Source organism: Alosa alosa, chromosome 6 (genome assembly GCF_017589495.1).
Source record: "Alosa alosa isolate M-15738 ecotype Scorff River chromosome 6, AALO_Geno_1.1, whole genome shotgun sequence".
In the NCBI taxonomy this organism is placed as follows: Eukaryota; Metazoa; Chordata; class Actinopteri; order Clupeiformes; family Clupeidae; genus Alosa; species Alosa alosa.
In genome coordinates, this window is record NC_063194.1 from 9577614 (window position 1) to 9593592 (window position 15979).

At 41.1% G+C, this 15979-nt stretch overlaps 1 protein-coding gene across 1 annotated transcript in view; it reads right to left on the reverse strand.

The window, feature by feature from the left end:
• The window catches only part of asic1a (acid-sensing (proton-gated) ion channel 1a), a 30641-nt gene extending 17143 nt beyond the window's left edge, over positions 1-13498 (reverse strand). The window contains exons 1-3 of the mRNA XM_048245186.1: positions 12965-13498; positions 12271-12809; positions 1725-1920 (exon numbers count right to left, since the gene is read on the reverse strand). Coding sequence (XP_048101143.1) covers positions 1725-1920; positions 12271-12650 — 576 coding nt within the window. The 5' untranslated portion in view covers positions 12651-12809; positions 12965-13498. The remainder of the gene's footprint in view (positions 1-1724; positions 1921-12270; positions 12810-12964) is intronic.
• Between the last annotated feature and the right edge of the window lie 2481 nt (positions 13499-15979).

A 15979-nucleotide genomic window follows, 5' to 3' on the forward strand; every position in this document is an offset into this window, starting at 1 on the left:
ACATATATAGGAGCTAACACAACTAAAGTCAGTGTACAATGGTATAACTATTAATGATTAAATCTTAGATTCATCGTGTCTTTCAGAATATTGGCAGAACATTGTCATTTTCATTATCCTCTTAAAATGTAATTATCGCGGCCAAGCCTTGGTTTAGTCAGTAACTAATGTTTCTTATGGATGGCTCCACCATATCTACAGGAGCGCAGATGACAACCTCTCTGGCAGGGACAGACTATGTCCCAGAGCAGCACAGAGTAGATGTCCTCATAGTGGACCTCCCTCTGAGACGATCTCCATGGAGACTCAATGACCTGAGCGCCTGTAGACACAGATGCCCCCACATTCACTTGGCGTTACAGAAATGGAAAACAATATCTGTCTCCAGCTGTGATAGCATAAGGTCAATTCCTCATACCTAAAATATACAACTCCAGCTGTTGAAAAAGAAAGCTTTGCTACCTCCAAAAACCCATTAAGCCAATAATTTAGTCGCAAAATGGTGAACAGATTGTAAGTATTGTAGGCCTACAGTGACCTTTTCAATTACCTTTTCTTGCTCCAGACTAGATGGAGGCTTAGCTCCATTTACATTGAAAGTGTATTCTGTCTTTCTTGCTTTGATCTATTCAATGCAGATGTAGGTGTGAAATGCTCCCCACTGGGCACCTTTTGCTTCTACCATCTGTTCCACAAGCTCCTTTGTTCTATCTTTGGGTAGACAAAGACCCTGGGTTAAAACTTTAGCTGAATTATATGTTTGTGTTATTAACTGTAAATGTCTTCATGTTTGGTATCATTTTTATAGTCTCAGTACAAGGAGTACAATGAATTAAGTGTAAGAATGTTTAGAACATCTTGTATAACGTTTCTACCTGAGGAGCCTAAATATGCTAATGGCAAATAGGTGTGTGTAGGTGTGTCTGGGTGTGGCTGACTGAACGGCGGGAAGAGAAAGCCAATCACAGGACGTTGTACCTATGACATCCTCTTGAACCACACCCTTGCAAATTGAGCATTAAAGGCCAGTCTCCTCCGGTAGTAGTTAGAATGGTAGTCGATGCTCCTGAGCTGAAGGCTGTATTCTCCCTTGACGCGTGTTATTGTAAAGTAAAGCCTGAATCTTAGATATCTGGAATTCTGCCGAAGTCTGCTGTGTTTTTGTCAAGTAATTATATCCACCACAATTACTTTCAAGTGTACATGTACCTCATTTTGAACATAAAGCACTAAACAGTTAATATTAATAAATGTCTTGTTTGAATGAGAAAACTCTCCATGGAGCTAAGGGGCGAACTGACTCAGACAGACACAGAAGGAACTGACTCAGACAGACACGCCCCCCATGTAGAAATACTCCTGAGCAAGAGCAACATATTCCTTAAGGGAAGTATCTGTCTGCAGCTGAATGTCACCAAGCAAACAAACCCCTCTTAAAGTGATATTGCAACCCTCAGTTCTGAAACGGCACAAGTGGCATTATGGAGGATTTTACCATTTTATCATTTTGATTTTGAAGGCAGTTTTAACATCTTCAAGTTAAATATGATAATACAACAAACAAAAAACAAACAACAAAACAAAATCCATTAATGTTTCTAAAATGTTCATAAGAAGTTATAAAATTGTCTTGTCAGATGGTGTATAATTTCTTAAGATATGCCCTGTTGGATTAGAGATCCAAGTTCAATATCTCTAAGAAGCTTTCTGGCATCAGCACTCACCACTTTGAAGTCCTCTGGCCGGCATGGAGCCCCACGAAAACGACAAGACAGCAACATGTTGTTAATGTCGTGACCTGTCCTGTCGTAAAACTCTCGCATGTTAAATGGTCGTGGCTTGAAGTTGTGGAAATCAGCTTTGACCTTGAGAGCCTCAAGGACACTTTCATCCACCAAGTGTTGGTCCCGGATTTCATACCTGATGGATAAAAAAGAATTAGAGGGGATCAGACTCAACCCAAGTCCTGCAATGTCAGATGTAATGACATTCAATTTCCTGCCCCAGGTTTCTATGTGATTTAAAGTGTACCATCTTTCACTGGGTGTAATCAGACCAGCCAGTGAGTGTGTCTCCTGAATATTTTAGTTCAAAATAAAAGTCTTCCATAAACCCTTCTCACCGCATGACTTGGACCCTCTAGAACAGAATCAAGAACACATATCTTGGGGATGGACGGCAAAATGACAGCTGTCAGAACAGAGTCTTCAAGGCATTAAATATGCATGTGTGAAATATTAAAGGGGAGTGAGGAGGCGAGTTAACCCCTGTGTGAGATGAACCACGGAATACTCCAGTGTGGAAAGAGCTGTGTGTGAATACAGATGTCCTCATTAATCTGTAATGTCTGTAATATTCACTTTAGTACTTTATTCACACACACTTCATATTGAGTTAAGAACCAAAGGTCCTTCTGGTACATTAAATATGAAAAGGCCAAGCCACAAACATCTCGCAGAGAATTAGTGTCTAGCATACGGGGCTAACAGCAGAGTTAGATGAAGATGAAAAGCAAGTTTTTTCCAAGCCATTGCTTGAAATATCTTGTTTGAAAAAGAGTGCTTCGTGGACTCAAAAACTGTATATTTGAGGTGCTCTGTGAATGAGAAAACACTATATATCCAAAACAAGGAAAACTCCAAAGCACTCTTTTTTTAAATAGTTAAAAAGCCCAGTCAAAAACTAGTTTGAATCCCAGATGAAGGCTTGGGGCTGAAACGTGTCATCATTTTATAAAGGTTTACAATGACCAAGCCATGAAAATAAAGGCTTTTTAACTATTTAAAAAGAAAGTGAATTGGAGTTTGTCTTGTTTTGGATGCATTGTAAAAATAATTTGTGTTAGATAGATAGATAGATAGATACTTTATTGATCCCCAGGGGAAATTCAAGGTCTCAGCAGCAGCATACATACAACACAAACACATTCTTTAACAGCAGAAAGAGTATTTAAAGTATATAATATAAAAACACAACTAAGCAGTAAGGACAGTAGAAGATAAAGAATATGCTAAATATACTAAAATACAAATTATACTAACACTTAATACAATATATAAAAATATACTAAAATACAAATTACAAAAATACAAATTATATTGTATTTTTATAATATATAATTATAATAATCAATATAATTATATTGATTGTTAATTGCGACCTCAGTGTTAATTGAGACCTCAGATATTACAATAATATTTAGCTGCTGAGATACATCTTGCGATAACACTGAATTACAATAACATCTTGCAGAGATGATCTTGCAGCGTCTATGCATATGGGGCTAACAACAGAGTTACTAGGACACAACGGTGGCAGCCAGCAATTGAAACCACACATTTTCTGTCTCCTGCATGATAGCCAGTATATAGCATAGTTTTTACATGGTTAACTGAATCTGACTTGGACATTTGAATTATGTAGACATGTCCACAGCACTGTATACAACTGATTGCAATAAAACATAGTTATAATCGTTCTTAAACAGGAATAATAAAAGTATACTTCCACTGTGACCCTTTAAGAACTGTCATAACAAATATAACAAAGATGACAGAATAGATTAAAATACTCCCAAGCTAAGAGCTGTAAGAGCAAGATGACAGTCCACATGAAGCCAACTGTCACGGATTGCTTCAGTTGGAGGACCCAAATGCATGACAACACCAGGAACTTTAGAATTGAAAGAGCTTTTACTTAGCAAAACAAGGGCCGCAAAACAAGGGCAACAAAATAGCATGGACAAACACAGAAACAAAGACTGACAAGGCACAGAGGGAACATGAGGAGCAGAGGAGCAGACATGAGGAGCAGACATGATGGAATACGACACTAGACAGGGAAACAAAACCAAGACAGGACAAAACCCTTACACCAACCATGACATGAGGAAAGTCCAGCATCACCAAAATCATTGGTCACTCAAGAAGGTAAAACAAAAAGAGCAATGCTAAAAATCTATAGGACTAAATGAACCACCATTTTTTTTTGGCTTTTCTATATGGCTTTACCTGGTGGAGGGTATCTGGGCCTCTAGGTTCAAAAAAGATGTGAAGGAGCCTCCGGTGTGATGAAAAGTAGCTGACTATCTGAGCAAGTACGACATTGTGAACATTTTCTTATTAGCCTATATCTAGCTAGCTAACATAAAAAATAAAGACATTTCACTTGAATTACTAATTTGTCTTCTCTGGAAATTACAAAGAAATTTGTGGAAAAAGTGTTGGTATTCAGTCTACTGTAGCTAGCTATCTTGCTGGCTTGGTGGTTGTCCCTATACTCAAATTAAGAGCTAAAAAATTAAAAAAAATGAAATTAAATTAAAAAAATTAAGAAAAAAAACAACTGCAGGTAACATTTGTTTACTAATGTGTTTTTAAATCTAGCAATGCGGTGAAATGTAGAGAGAATACAAATGTGGAAGATTAAAATGCCAAGATCGGGACAGCTAATTAAATTAATTAATTAATTCATTCATTAATTAATTGCCTCCTGTTGTTCAAGTCTTGCTCATCAACCTTTTAAAACGAGCATGTCAGGTGCTGTCCTTGGTGCTGTAACGTGAACACAACTGACAACTATGAGTGCATTGGCACCTTATTTACAGTGTATGATTGGCACTAATTGATTCCCACAGGCATCCATAGTTCAGTTGTGGATCATGACAGTTCTGAAATGTATGATGAACAATGCTGCAGTAAAGTGAAGCCTGAGCTATAAAAGTTTGACTCGACTAACAAAGGGGCTTCAAGTGACCAATTGCGTTTCTGCATAGGATTGGACAGGATTGGATATGTATCCGTTATTTCACAGTTGTTCATTTTATAATATAAAATAATATAATCAGCCGTTCCCATCAAATGTTCCATCTTCTCCGTGCTAAGAGTCTAGCTCTGCTTCTTGATGACCGCATCAGAAAACCTCTGGTATGACTGATCATTGCAATAATCTCATTTCATGTGAACAAGCATTTGTTCCTCTCCCCTTCAAATCAGTAGTGCTTGAGATGTAGTTTATTTTTGGCTAGAGACATTTTAATGCTAATTCCACAAGCCTCCTCATAGCATATTCGTTTGAAGAGTTCCCTAAGCCCCAACGCCATAACTTTTTTCCCACAGATCATTCAACTGGAGATTCCAAAAGGGCTGTAATTGAACTGAAGCTTTAGCTATTTAAAAGGACTGGAGAGACACCAACAGCACTCTTAAGCCACCAACAGCACTCTTAAGGGACTGCATACATTTGCAGGCGCACAGACTCACACACACACACAAACACACACACATATAAACCTGTGTAATCTGTAATCTTGTAACATGGTGATATTTTAGAGCTGAGCGTGAAAGACGGAGTGGGGTAGGTGAGGAGGAGGCAGGGAGGAGGGGAAGCCTGTCAGATGGGTAAAAACACCCACATGCCTCCTACTTCAGTCAATTCTGTCACATGAATTTACAAGTGCATCAGCAATACCATTCAGAAACTATAGCGAATCATTCATTATCCAATCAAACAATGGAAACCAATCACAGAGACCACCTACAACAGCCACCAAAACATTGTAGTGGCGAGAGACTTCTGAATCAGTCTGCATCCCTTAGTTACATCCATCCAATTGAAGCAACCCACATACATAAATTGACAGTATGTGGAACTTCAAAGAAGTGTCAACAACATGTGGTCATTCGAGCTCACATTGGATCCCAATCAAAAACAAAGAAATGCAAATACACAGCTATTCTTCTACAGTTGTGCTTTTTAAACGTGAATGTAAGTGAAAGTCTGTGCAGGTGGGCTTTTTAATGAACCAAAAGCTAAAGACATCACGCAAGCGGGCAAGCTCTACTGTCCCTTGTCACGTGACCTAGACACTCCCCATCACAACAGGCATTTGTGTAGGGCTGGAACAGGAAAGGAGACCTAGACTCTCCCCATCACAACAGGCATTTGTGTAGGGCTGGAACAGGAAAGGAGACCAAGACTCTCCCCATCACAACAGGCTTGAACAGGAAAGGAGACCTAGACACTCCCCATCACAACAGGCTTGAACAGGAAAGGAGACCTAGACACTCCCCATCACAACAGGCTTGAACAGGAAAGGAGACCATACGGTTCCTTGAAATGCACCACCATTGTTCCCTGCCCCATCTGATGGACTCCCAATGGGAAGAGGCACTGGGACCTGACTACAGATCCAGGCCTTCATGTCACAGTCTGAAGTGTCTACTGAACCACTGAGTGCTTCTTGGCTAGTAGATGGATCTGGGGGGCTCTGAACACACTAAGGCGGGGATCACATTAGCCAGCGGCAAGCGGCAGCAGCGAGTGTAACACAACGCTCCAACCATACCCAGTTCGGTTACACTTTACTTGTGACAGTATCGACATAAGAGTGTCATGACACTGTCATGAACTTGTCATAAACAAGTCATAAACCTTTATGACATAACACTTCTGTCATTAAGTGTCATTCGGTTTTTGTCATAACTTCAACAAAATTTTGCTGCTCTTATTTTTTCATTATTATATGTGCCCTCTTATTTACTTATTTACTTACTTTTTTGTTTACTTGAATGTTATGTTTGTCTGTGGACTTAAAATTGGTAAAATATGTCTTGTCTTCACCGTGGGATAGTGAGAAACGTAATTTCGATCTCTTTGTATGTCTGGAACATGTGAAGAAATTGACAATAAAGCTGACTTTGACTTTGACTTTGACTTTGATAACAAGTTAAGGTTAGGGTTAGGGTTAGGGTTAGAGGTTATGGTTAGGGTTCATGTGTCATGACAGTGTCATGTGTTCATGACAGTGTCATCTCACTCTTATGTCGATACTGTACCACACTGTACCATAAGTTCTCTCAACACAAACACAAACTAACCTAAACTGACAATTAAATGCGCTTGCCTTGCGCTTTGAAAGTTGAACCAAGTTCAACGTTCAGCCTGTTGTTACGCCAGCGCTGCCACCGTTCCCACTGCCGTACCATAGAGAACAATAGGAAACCTGCCACCTGCCGCTGGTCAGTATGATCCCCGCATAAAGGCATCAACACCATTCGTGTGTCGTGTTTCCACCAGCCTCACCATGCAGAAATCGTTTCCCCCTATGCCTTGTTGTGCACTGACTGCCGGAGATCCATTTGACCCTTCACTTGCAGCTTCAGGTGCTCTAAGTTTTGATGATACATGAGGTCAGGTCTGTGGCATCGGTCTGTGCTCGCTCCCTGACACACCAATCTAAACACCCACGGGGGCCCAGCGAAAAGGGATTGAAGAGCCCCTGATAATGCTCGGGTGAGTAGGCGTTGGGGAGCGGTACACTCAGTCGGAACAGGATGGAGGAGAGACTCATGCAGAGTCATGTCACACCCAGCAGGCAGTTCCAGAGGACATTAAATGACAAGGGCATGAGCAAGTGTGTGTGTGTGTGTGTGTGACCTCCAGGGCACATTCTGTCTTCTGGAGTCTCATGGCCTCACAATCTGTGTTGGGTAAGAGGCCACACACACACACACACAAACACACACAGAGACATATATATACACACACACACACAGAGGAGATTTTGCTCTAAGCATCCCGCTGCCATTTCACTGCACATCAGTGCAGTTACATACAAACACACTCTCACTCTGTCTCTCTTTCTCCCTCTCTTTTCATCTCTCTCTCTCTCTCTCTCTCTCTCTCACATACATACATACATACACACACACACACACACACACACACACACACACACACACACACACACACACAGGATTTTACGACTATCCGACAGCCCAGATATACACCCACCCACAACCTTACTGTGTATAACACTCAAATAGTACAAATTAATTTAATCATGCATGGCAGATTTTAAAAAAAGGCTTTTCGTGAATGGCCACCAACAGTTACATAGTCAGTGAGATGTATTTGCATTTCAAATCAACCGAGTCATCCATAAAGTTAGAAATAATTGTGCCATAAAGCATTCATCAAATGTAACCCAATCACAGTGCTTTTCCACGGGATTTGAATGATTAATGGTTACTGCATGAATCAGACGCATCCTCTGTTATCAGAGTAGCCAAGACTCATGGTCACACTACTGCAACAACTGAGGAGAAAATGACTAGGCAGTCATGCAAACCTCTGAACATTTTGTTGTATTATGTTACAATGTACAAATAAACCAATGTCTCCTTTTGTTCCAATAAAACACTAAAGCTGAACTTTGCTGAAAGGTTTTCTATAGTTGTCCAGGAGATAATCCTGTGGAGATTATTTTGTACTAATAATGTAAAATAATTTGTGCACTCACATGGAATGCACATAAAAGGTTCAGACTTCAGACAGAAAGCTCCATAAATTAATTTGTGTTGATGCTCACTTACAAAACATAGTTGTGCAACTGGATGCTTATTTGATTTTATATAACGTATTACATTTCTAGCATTGGGAAAGAGAATAATAGCCAGTTAGGGTGTAAATGGCATATCCAACATCATACTTCAACAAAAAGCAATGCTCTCATTGTATACTATTTACTGTGCACCACTCAACTACATAAGAGATTAAGAAAAAGTTATTTAAGAGAGACAGTAATCTTTGAATGTAGACATGTGAAGCACAACCAGTGGTGCTGCATGATAAGTTACAAGATAACGTAAAGAGTAATTTCAGCCTACTTAAATATGCCGATGATATGGTCGGTTTAATGGTCAGGGGAAATGGGGATCTGGAGAGGGCCTACTTTGATCACATCCAAAAGTAAACTCACAAAAGTTATAAATATGTCCAGTAAAATCATACTGAACCCCCAGAGGCAGCTGGTGGAACTGTACACAACACACACTAAGAGGAAAGCCCTACAGATAGTTAAGGATCCTTTACATCCACTACATCACACTTTTGAAAGAATCCCTTCAGGAAGAAGTACCTACATCAGGCAGAAACATTTTTAAGAAATCTTTTATACCATCATCTATTATTTTGCTAAATCAATATAATCTATGTGTTTTATGATTAACTGATTAACTTATATTGTTTACTGCTTTTTTATTGACATCAACCCCTTTTGCACATTTCCATGTCTCCATATCCTGCTGTGTAGACTTGCTTGTGTGTGCTATATGTTGTACCTGCTTTGACGTCTTGTTTGTGCTGCTATATGTTGTATCTGCTGTATAGTCTTTGTGTGTGTTTGCATTATGATGTACCTGCTGTGTAGTCTTGCTTGTGTGTGTTACATGTTTGTGGGGCCAAAGACGAATTTCCACAGTAGTGGACAATAAAGACTTCTATTCTATTCTAAAAAGCTGAACCATGACGGTGACAAACATGATGTAGATTGGACTATGTTGCCTCAGAATACTACGCACGTCATAATCCCGGGAAACAGGATGAATGAGAGACATGAGAGGTTGCTTTGATCTTGCATGTTCACTGTCGTGACCGACACAGTAAATGTCTTGAACACTATTCCATTTTAAGTGCTGTGCAAGTGCTGCCTGTGATTCGAATCCAACATAGTTTTCTGTTGAATTCAGTAAATTTCCTCTCGCTGTTCTCTTTGTGTGTTTTCAAAAACAGCATGAAGGTTGAGTATATTTTTGAACTGAGTTCAGACAACATTTTCCAGAATGGCAGACTGAATTTGCAGGTGCACAGTGCCAATATCTGCTTCATCTGAGCTACATAAAGCTATATACCTTTAAAATAACTTCAATGTGACTATGATATTATAAGATCATAGGGGCAAGAGCTCACCGCTTTACTCAGCACCAGCCTTGAAACATATAAAGCCAACAGAGAGCATAGCAAATCACTTGAACGGCATTGAGCCACAGACTTCAGATGAAGGGTGATCTCTACATTGCATTCACAGACACACACATCCTGTTCTCAGTTCCAGAGTGTCAAACAGTTCGAGAAATAGAAACTGCTCAATTCCAGGTGCAATCTTGGAGCAAAAAAAAAACTGTGACACCACAAAGTCCACTTGTCTTTTACAATATGTGTTGTGTATACATTTATATGACCAAACTAAAAATTAAACCATTTCAATCTAAGTCTATAACTATTGACCAAACTGCATTATTCTGACTGCTTTTTGAATCCACGATACATTGTGGTGTAGATAATTCCAACTCTCCATGGAAAAATCCCCTTGGTATTTCAGCTATCATTTCACTGTGTCTTAATGATAAAACGACAAGTTTTTTTTTTTTAGGACCTCAATATAACATCTTGAGTCTGGTTAAAGCTCCCAACAGCTGTCGAGTTAGTCTGAGTTAGGCTACTGAGAAGTAACAGCCCAGTTCTATTTCTGCCCCATGTTTCTGCTGGTGTTGTCCTCTTCCAACCCTCTGCTGTGCTCCACTTCCTCTCATGCAGAAAATTATGAGAGAGCCTTGAAGACGGCCAAAAAACGCCTGGCACTGATGTGCACGCGGGGAGGCGCTGAGTGTCTGGGACCACCTGTCCTTGTTGGTTGTTTAAACACGCCAACTTTAGCGGCCTTTGCAGAGAGGAGAAGAGCCACAGAGAGTAGTCTATGACTGGAATAGCCCCTGGCTCTGCTCATCACCTATATATACCGCATGGCGGTACATATGACCTTCGCATGGTACTGCATATGCTATCCGAAGAAAATGAATGATGTTGTATGTTTAAATGATGACTCCTTGTAAACTGCTTTACAGCGGAATGTCTACATTTTTACTATACCAGTGTTTGTGTGTGTGTGTGTGTGTGTGTGTGTGTGTGTGCTTGTATACTTGTGTGTATGTGTGCATCTGGGTGAATGTGTTTCTTGTTGTCTTGTCAAAAGAGGTTAGCGATTGAAGCACCTGATTTTTGCGTCTTTCAGTAGTTGCTGGATTGATGCACCTCCTTGAGACCAACATACCACAAACATTTCATAATCTAGGGTGCAATGGTGGCGAGTTATTCCTTGAAAACAGCTTTCCTCTCTCTGGCTTTCGGGGACCCAGTGCAGAGAGGGGGTGGCCCCCAGGGACCATTAGGCTTCTATTCCATATCAACCTAGTGGGGCTACATAGCCTGGTTAGCACCAGACCTTATCTCAACTGATATTGAGAATGGGTCTGGTCAAGGTTCATTCACCTCCCATTTCCAAGGGGCGTCACTAACGGACACCAACCAAAATGCCTCTGGGCGCAGTTGGACCTAAAATCAATCAGAGCAATGAAGGAGATGACATATGCAGAGCAACGAGAAAAAACAAACAAACACACAAACGACTTTTCAAAAACTGCTGTCATGTCATCATGTTAAGCCCGCCTCAACAGTTGTGATTGGTGCCCGGGTTTTAGGAACATTGGAAATGGGAGTGAATGGCCTCTTTGCCAGATAGACCTGCAGAGCAAATTCAAATTTGCCAAAGCTTTGTCTGGGGTCTGCCAGGCTGAGGGCTACACGCCCACCAAGTCTCATGTTCCCCAGCAATGTGTCTTGAGAATCATCGACCAAAAATCTTTTTATTTAAACTAAACAAACAAAACTTGTATGCACTGTGCTAACAGCAGTCATAATTAGAGTGACCAGGATTTTGCTCCATATACTTTTGCAGTTATGTCTTCCAAACAGGATCGACTAGATACATTCACATAATTTCATATAGGGTACATGCATGCAACTAAGGTGGAGGCAATCCTGTCTGTATCTTCAAAGGGATGACTCATGTTCACCAGTTATATGTCAAATCACAGTGTGACCAAACTCTGAGACAAGCTGAGTTTTTACAGCCTAGATGTAACATTTTCTAATCAGTCTCAGCAATAACCAAGTTGAGCACTTTCTTTAGCCTGTGCAGAGCCTAGTATGTGATCAAAGATGAGCAACAGACAAGAGTTGTAAGAGGTGTGAGGAGAGGATGTGCATGTTTGAATTTTTGACAAACTGAAGTGAGTAGAGATGTGGCAGAGTAGCGATTGTGTGTGTGCCATGTTAATGTAGAGGGAAGGAAGTGAAGTGTGTGTGAGAAATATTTGGGGAGGGAGCATAATATTTGAGCCACAGTAACAAAACATTCAGTAACAATTCAGACGTAGACATCAACTAACGAGGAATGTTTGGTAGCCTAATGTTTTGGATGATGAAATGAAGAATTCACAGAGCGTGTGTGTGTGTGTGTGTGTGTGTGTGTGTGTGTGTGTGTGTGTGAGTAAGAGAGAGACAGAGAGAGAGAGAGAGAGAGAGATGGGGAAACAAACAAACAGACAGACAAAGAAAGAAAAAAACAGAGAATACATTATACTTACGCACCTGGGACCAAGCAGTGCAAGCAGTTCCCCCGCGTGGTACAGGTCATTGCGAGTGACTTTACTAAAGCGAAAAGAGTTCAGGTTGCAGAATGTGACAGCGGGGAACACCATCACAGGTGTCGTGATTTCATCCAGTTTGGTAACGTGCGGATACTCCAAGTAGAACTGAATCCTGTCTGTGCACACATACAGTAGAAGCGTCAGCGAGCTCAGAAAAAATAGCAGCCACAGGCAGCGTTTGATGCTGATCCGGTCGTAGGAAAAGATGTGCGAGATGCCGTGCAGTGTTGAAGTATTCGCGAAAACCTCAATTGGAGGTGGTTGATCGCAGTCCATCTCTCCTGGCTCAACTTTCAAGTCCATTATAGCAATCGTCTTCATTCAGAAGGTTTAGAGAACACAGACGCCCCAGTCTCTATATCCCTCAGGGCCGAGCGATAGGAAGCCTCTCTGCCGCTCCGATGGTGTCATGCACTGACATCAGCACGCTTCGGGTGTGGAAATCGAATGGCCAGACGATTCCTCCGTGTGAGTTGTAGCCTATAGAAGACAAAACACATATTATTAGACTTGCAGCACCAGGCAGTGCGCGCGTGAGTTCATATAACTGTGATCACGATAGATGTCCTCAAGCGGCTGTTGTATAGTGAGCTCTGCAATTTTTTGTTCGAACGTAATGGGTTGACAACACACACCCACGACCTCACATACGACTGGAGCTTTAACAATCCAGCTGCTCGTCAATCATACAATGTAAATAATTTGAAGTAAAAAATAAAAGGTGAAAATATAAAGAGCTAATTGTCCACATTCTTAAAATGCAAGTCCTGCCTATAGTTTCCTATCCTATGGCAATTCAACGCAATGAAAACGAATTTAATTCCACAAAAATAAGTGCACAGTAAAGCGAAACACTGGCAGGTGTCTTCGTCGTGCTCAAACAGGCATATAGGCATCAGGCGGCCAGCGTTAAAATCGTGACGAGTGGAGCTAGGTGCCTCGCGTGCTGATGAATCGACAAGACTGTGTGCGTGTGCAGACTTGAGCTAAGTCTCCTCATCTTTAGGCATCATATCATACACAGTTGTTGACCTATATATGCGTGGGAAACAGCCTCTCAGTTCTCACTGATAACTGAATTTACTTCAGTAGCCAACTACTTTCTCTGTAGGCTACTTGCCAGCAGGCTAATTTGCGCCCTTCAGAAGGCTACACACTTGACTTGCCCACAGCCATCAAGGTCTGATGTTCGTGTAGTCTGACTCAAATGTGCCAACCTCTTTGAGATTCAAAACGGAGGTTTAGCCTACCCGATACGTGCAATTGGCCTTTAGACTTATATAGGGTCTACAAGTATACCCACACATGGAAACTGCAATTGCAAATGTTGCTGAACAATAGGCAACGTCTAACATATAAAAACATATTTTGTCTGACCAGTTTTTTATTATTATTTTATTTTATGTTAAGAAAATAGGCATCAGTTAAAACCTAACGTGACATGAGGTAAATCAAGTTTTACTAATTTAGCAAAATATAATAAATATTTATAATATGGCATAAAATATGCATAAACGCACCGGGACTGCGCTCTCTCCATTAGTCCGGATAAGTCTCCGTTTGACACCAGGGCTCAGGTCACTTGGGGCCGATCCCTCTCAGACACCATATTCTCCTGAGAAATGACCCGGTGAGACGGCATGAACACCGGGATTGGAAAGTATTGGAGCGCAAACTGCCGTCACGGATGCGAGTTTCCCCGATGCGCAATGTCGCTAAAAGGCAGTTGTACATCGGGGACTATATTCAGGAATTTAGTAGGCCTACGTTTAGGAAAACTTGTCAAAGTTGACAATCTGGTGTGGAGATCAGAGTGATTGAAATATCGTCAGCTTAGTAAGTGATCCTCTAAGCAACAACGTTTCGAACACACCATCTAAACTGGTTACAATGAAATTAAAAATCTGCAAAAGGGATCTTCTGCCACTAAGGGGACATAGGCACAGGGCACTAATAGTTTCACGTGCTCACACACTCACAGCAATAGGCAAGAATGGTTCAAGTTCCAACGGCGGCTCTGACCTAGAAAGAAAAAATAATTCATAGGAGTGGAGTGCATAAAGCGCTGTGTGCTCAGTGATGGTTCCCCAGAACAGTAGCCAAACTGCTGCAGAGTCGTTGAACCCATATTTGTGAGGCTCTGTATGGGTAGAGTGAAAAAGATAGGAGATGTCTCTTCAAGCTACATTTGCATAGGGGAGAGACATCAGCTAGGATAACGTACAGTTAACAGCAGATAATAAGATCAACTTCAAATACCATGAAAATCCATAAATGAGGTGAGATAAAAAAACATGCCTTTCCTCTCCTTCAGCATGTTTTCTTTACAAAAAGATGTGCTCTCAAAATACACCCTTACAGAAAAAGCCATTTAAAATATACACAGGGGACTAGTTTGGTAGGGGAAATCCTTCTGTCATTCCTCTTGCTGTGGCTGTTTATGATCAAATCAGTTACATAACCAGACAAACCACAAGCCCTTGATGCAGGCACCATTGTGATCCTATCAGCAACAAAAAACATTGTACGGTACTTATTTCTAAGTTAACTTCATGAAATATATATGATAACGGTTTTAGAAAAAGCAAAAGGCCAGCAAGGACATAGGTCACAAATGAATACACTTGAACTAAGTAAGATTTTAAAGACTTTGCTTTGCATCATGCCAAACAACGCTGGTAAACTATTCTAGAATCACTGTAACCTAGTGCCCAGAGGCGCACCTTGTCAACAGGCAAGGCAGGCAACTGCTTGGAGCCCCGAGCCGCTTGGGGGCCCCCGACCTGGTCTCAACGTGTTTGCCCAACAGTGGGTCAAGCGAGAATTTCGTCCATAGATTGAATGATGTATTTTGCGTGCTCCTGTCCTGTTGTACAAACAGTACATCTGTACATAGGCCTATGTAGGCCCTATGCTATGGCCTTATAAACAGCAGATCTGTGTTCAAAAGAGTTCAAAGAATCTGCACATATTTAGGCTACTGTGGTAAACGTAAATTGAGGGTGCAGTGATGACGGATCAGCATCAAGTTATAGTAGGCTAATGTTAATTGGCAGAAAGATTGAACATGGTTTGCTACATCTATACGACAGTAAACTTCAGCTAGCTAGCGACAGTTACAACTAGTTAAGCAAGTAGATGGTTAACGTTATGTTTGTATTAGGGCGATGCAGTAGCCTAAGGACCAAGCATATGCGTTAATTTTTTAGAACCCGATTGACGCAAAGTGCGTCAAAAAACACACCCTTTAATTTCTTCTTTGTTACATTGCTCCAGAACTGTTCATTGCAGCGGGATGAAACCTTTAACACGTGACAGAGCAGAAGTGGGGTGCACTTGTCTGTACGATCAAGTATGAAAATAAAAAAAAATCATGAAATTAAATCAAATTGCATCATATTTACAGTCTATACTTCTCTGCGTTCACCTGCGCACCCATTACTCTCATTTGAATTATTCGCGGTTAGCACCAACCAGTAGGCACGGCTGAAGTGCCCTTGAGCAAGACACCTAACCCCTCACTGCTCCCTTAGCACCGCTGTTGTTGCAGGCAGCTCACTGCGCCGGGATTAGTGTGTGCTTCACCTCACTGTGTGCTGAGTGTGTTTCACTAATTCACGGATTGGGTTAAATGCAGAGACCAAATTTCC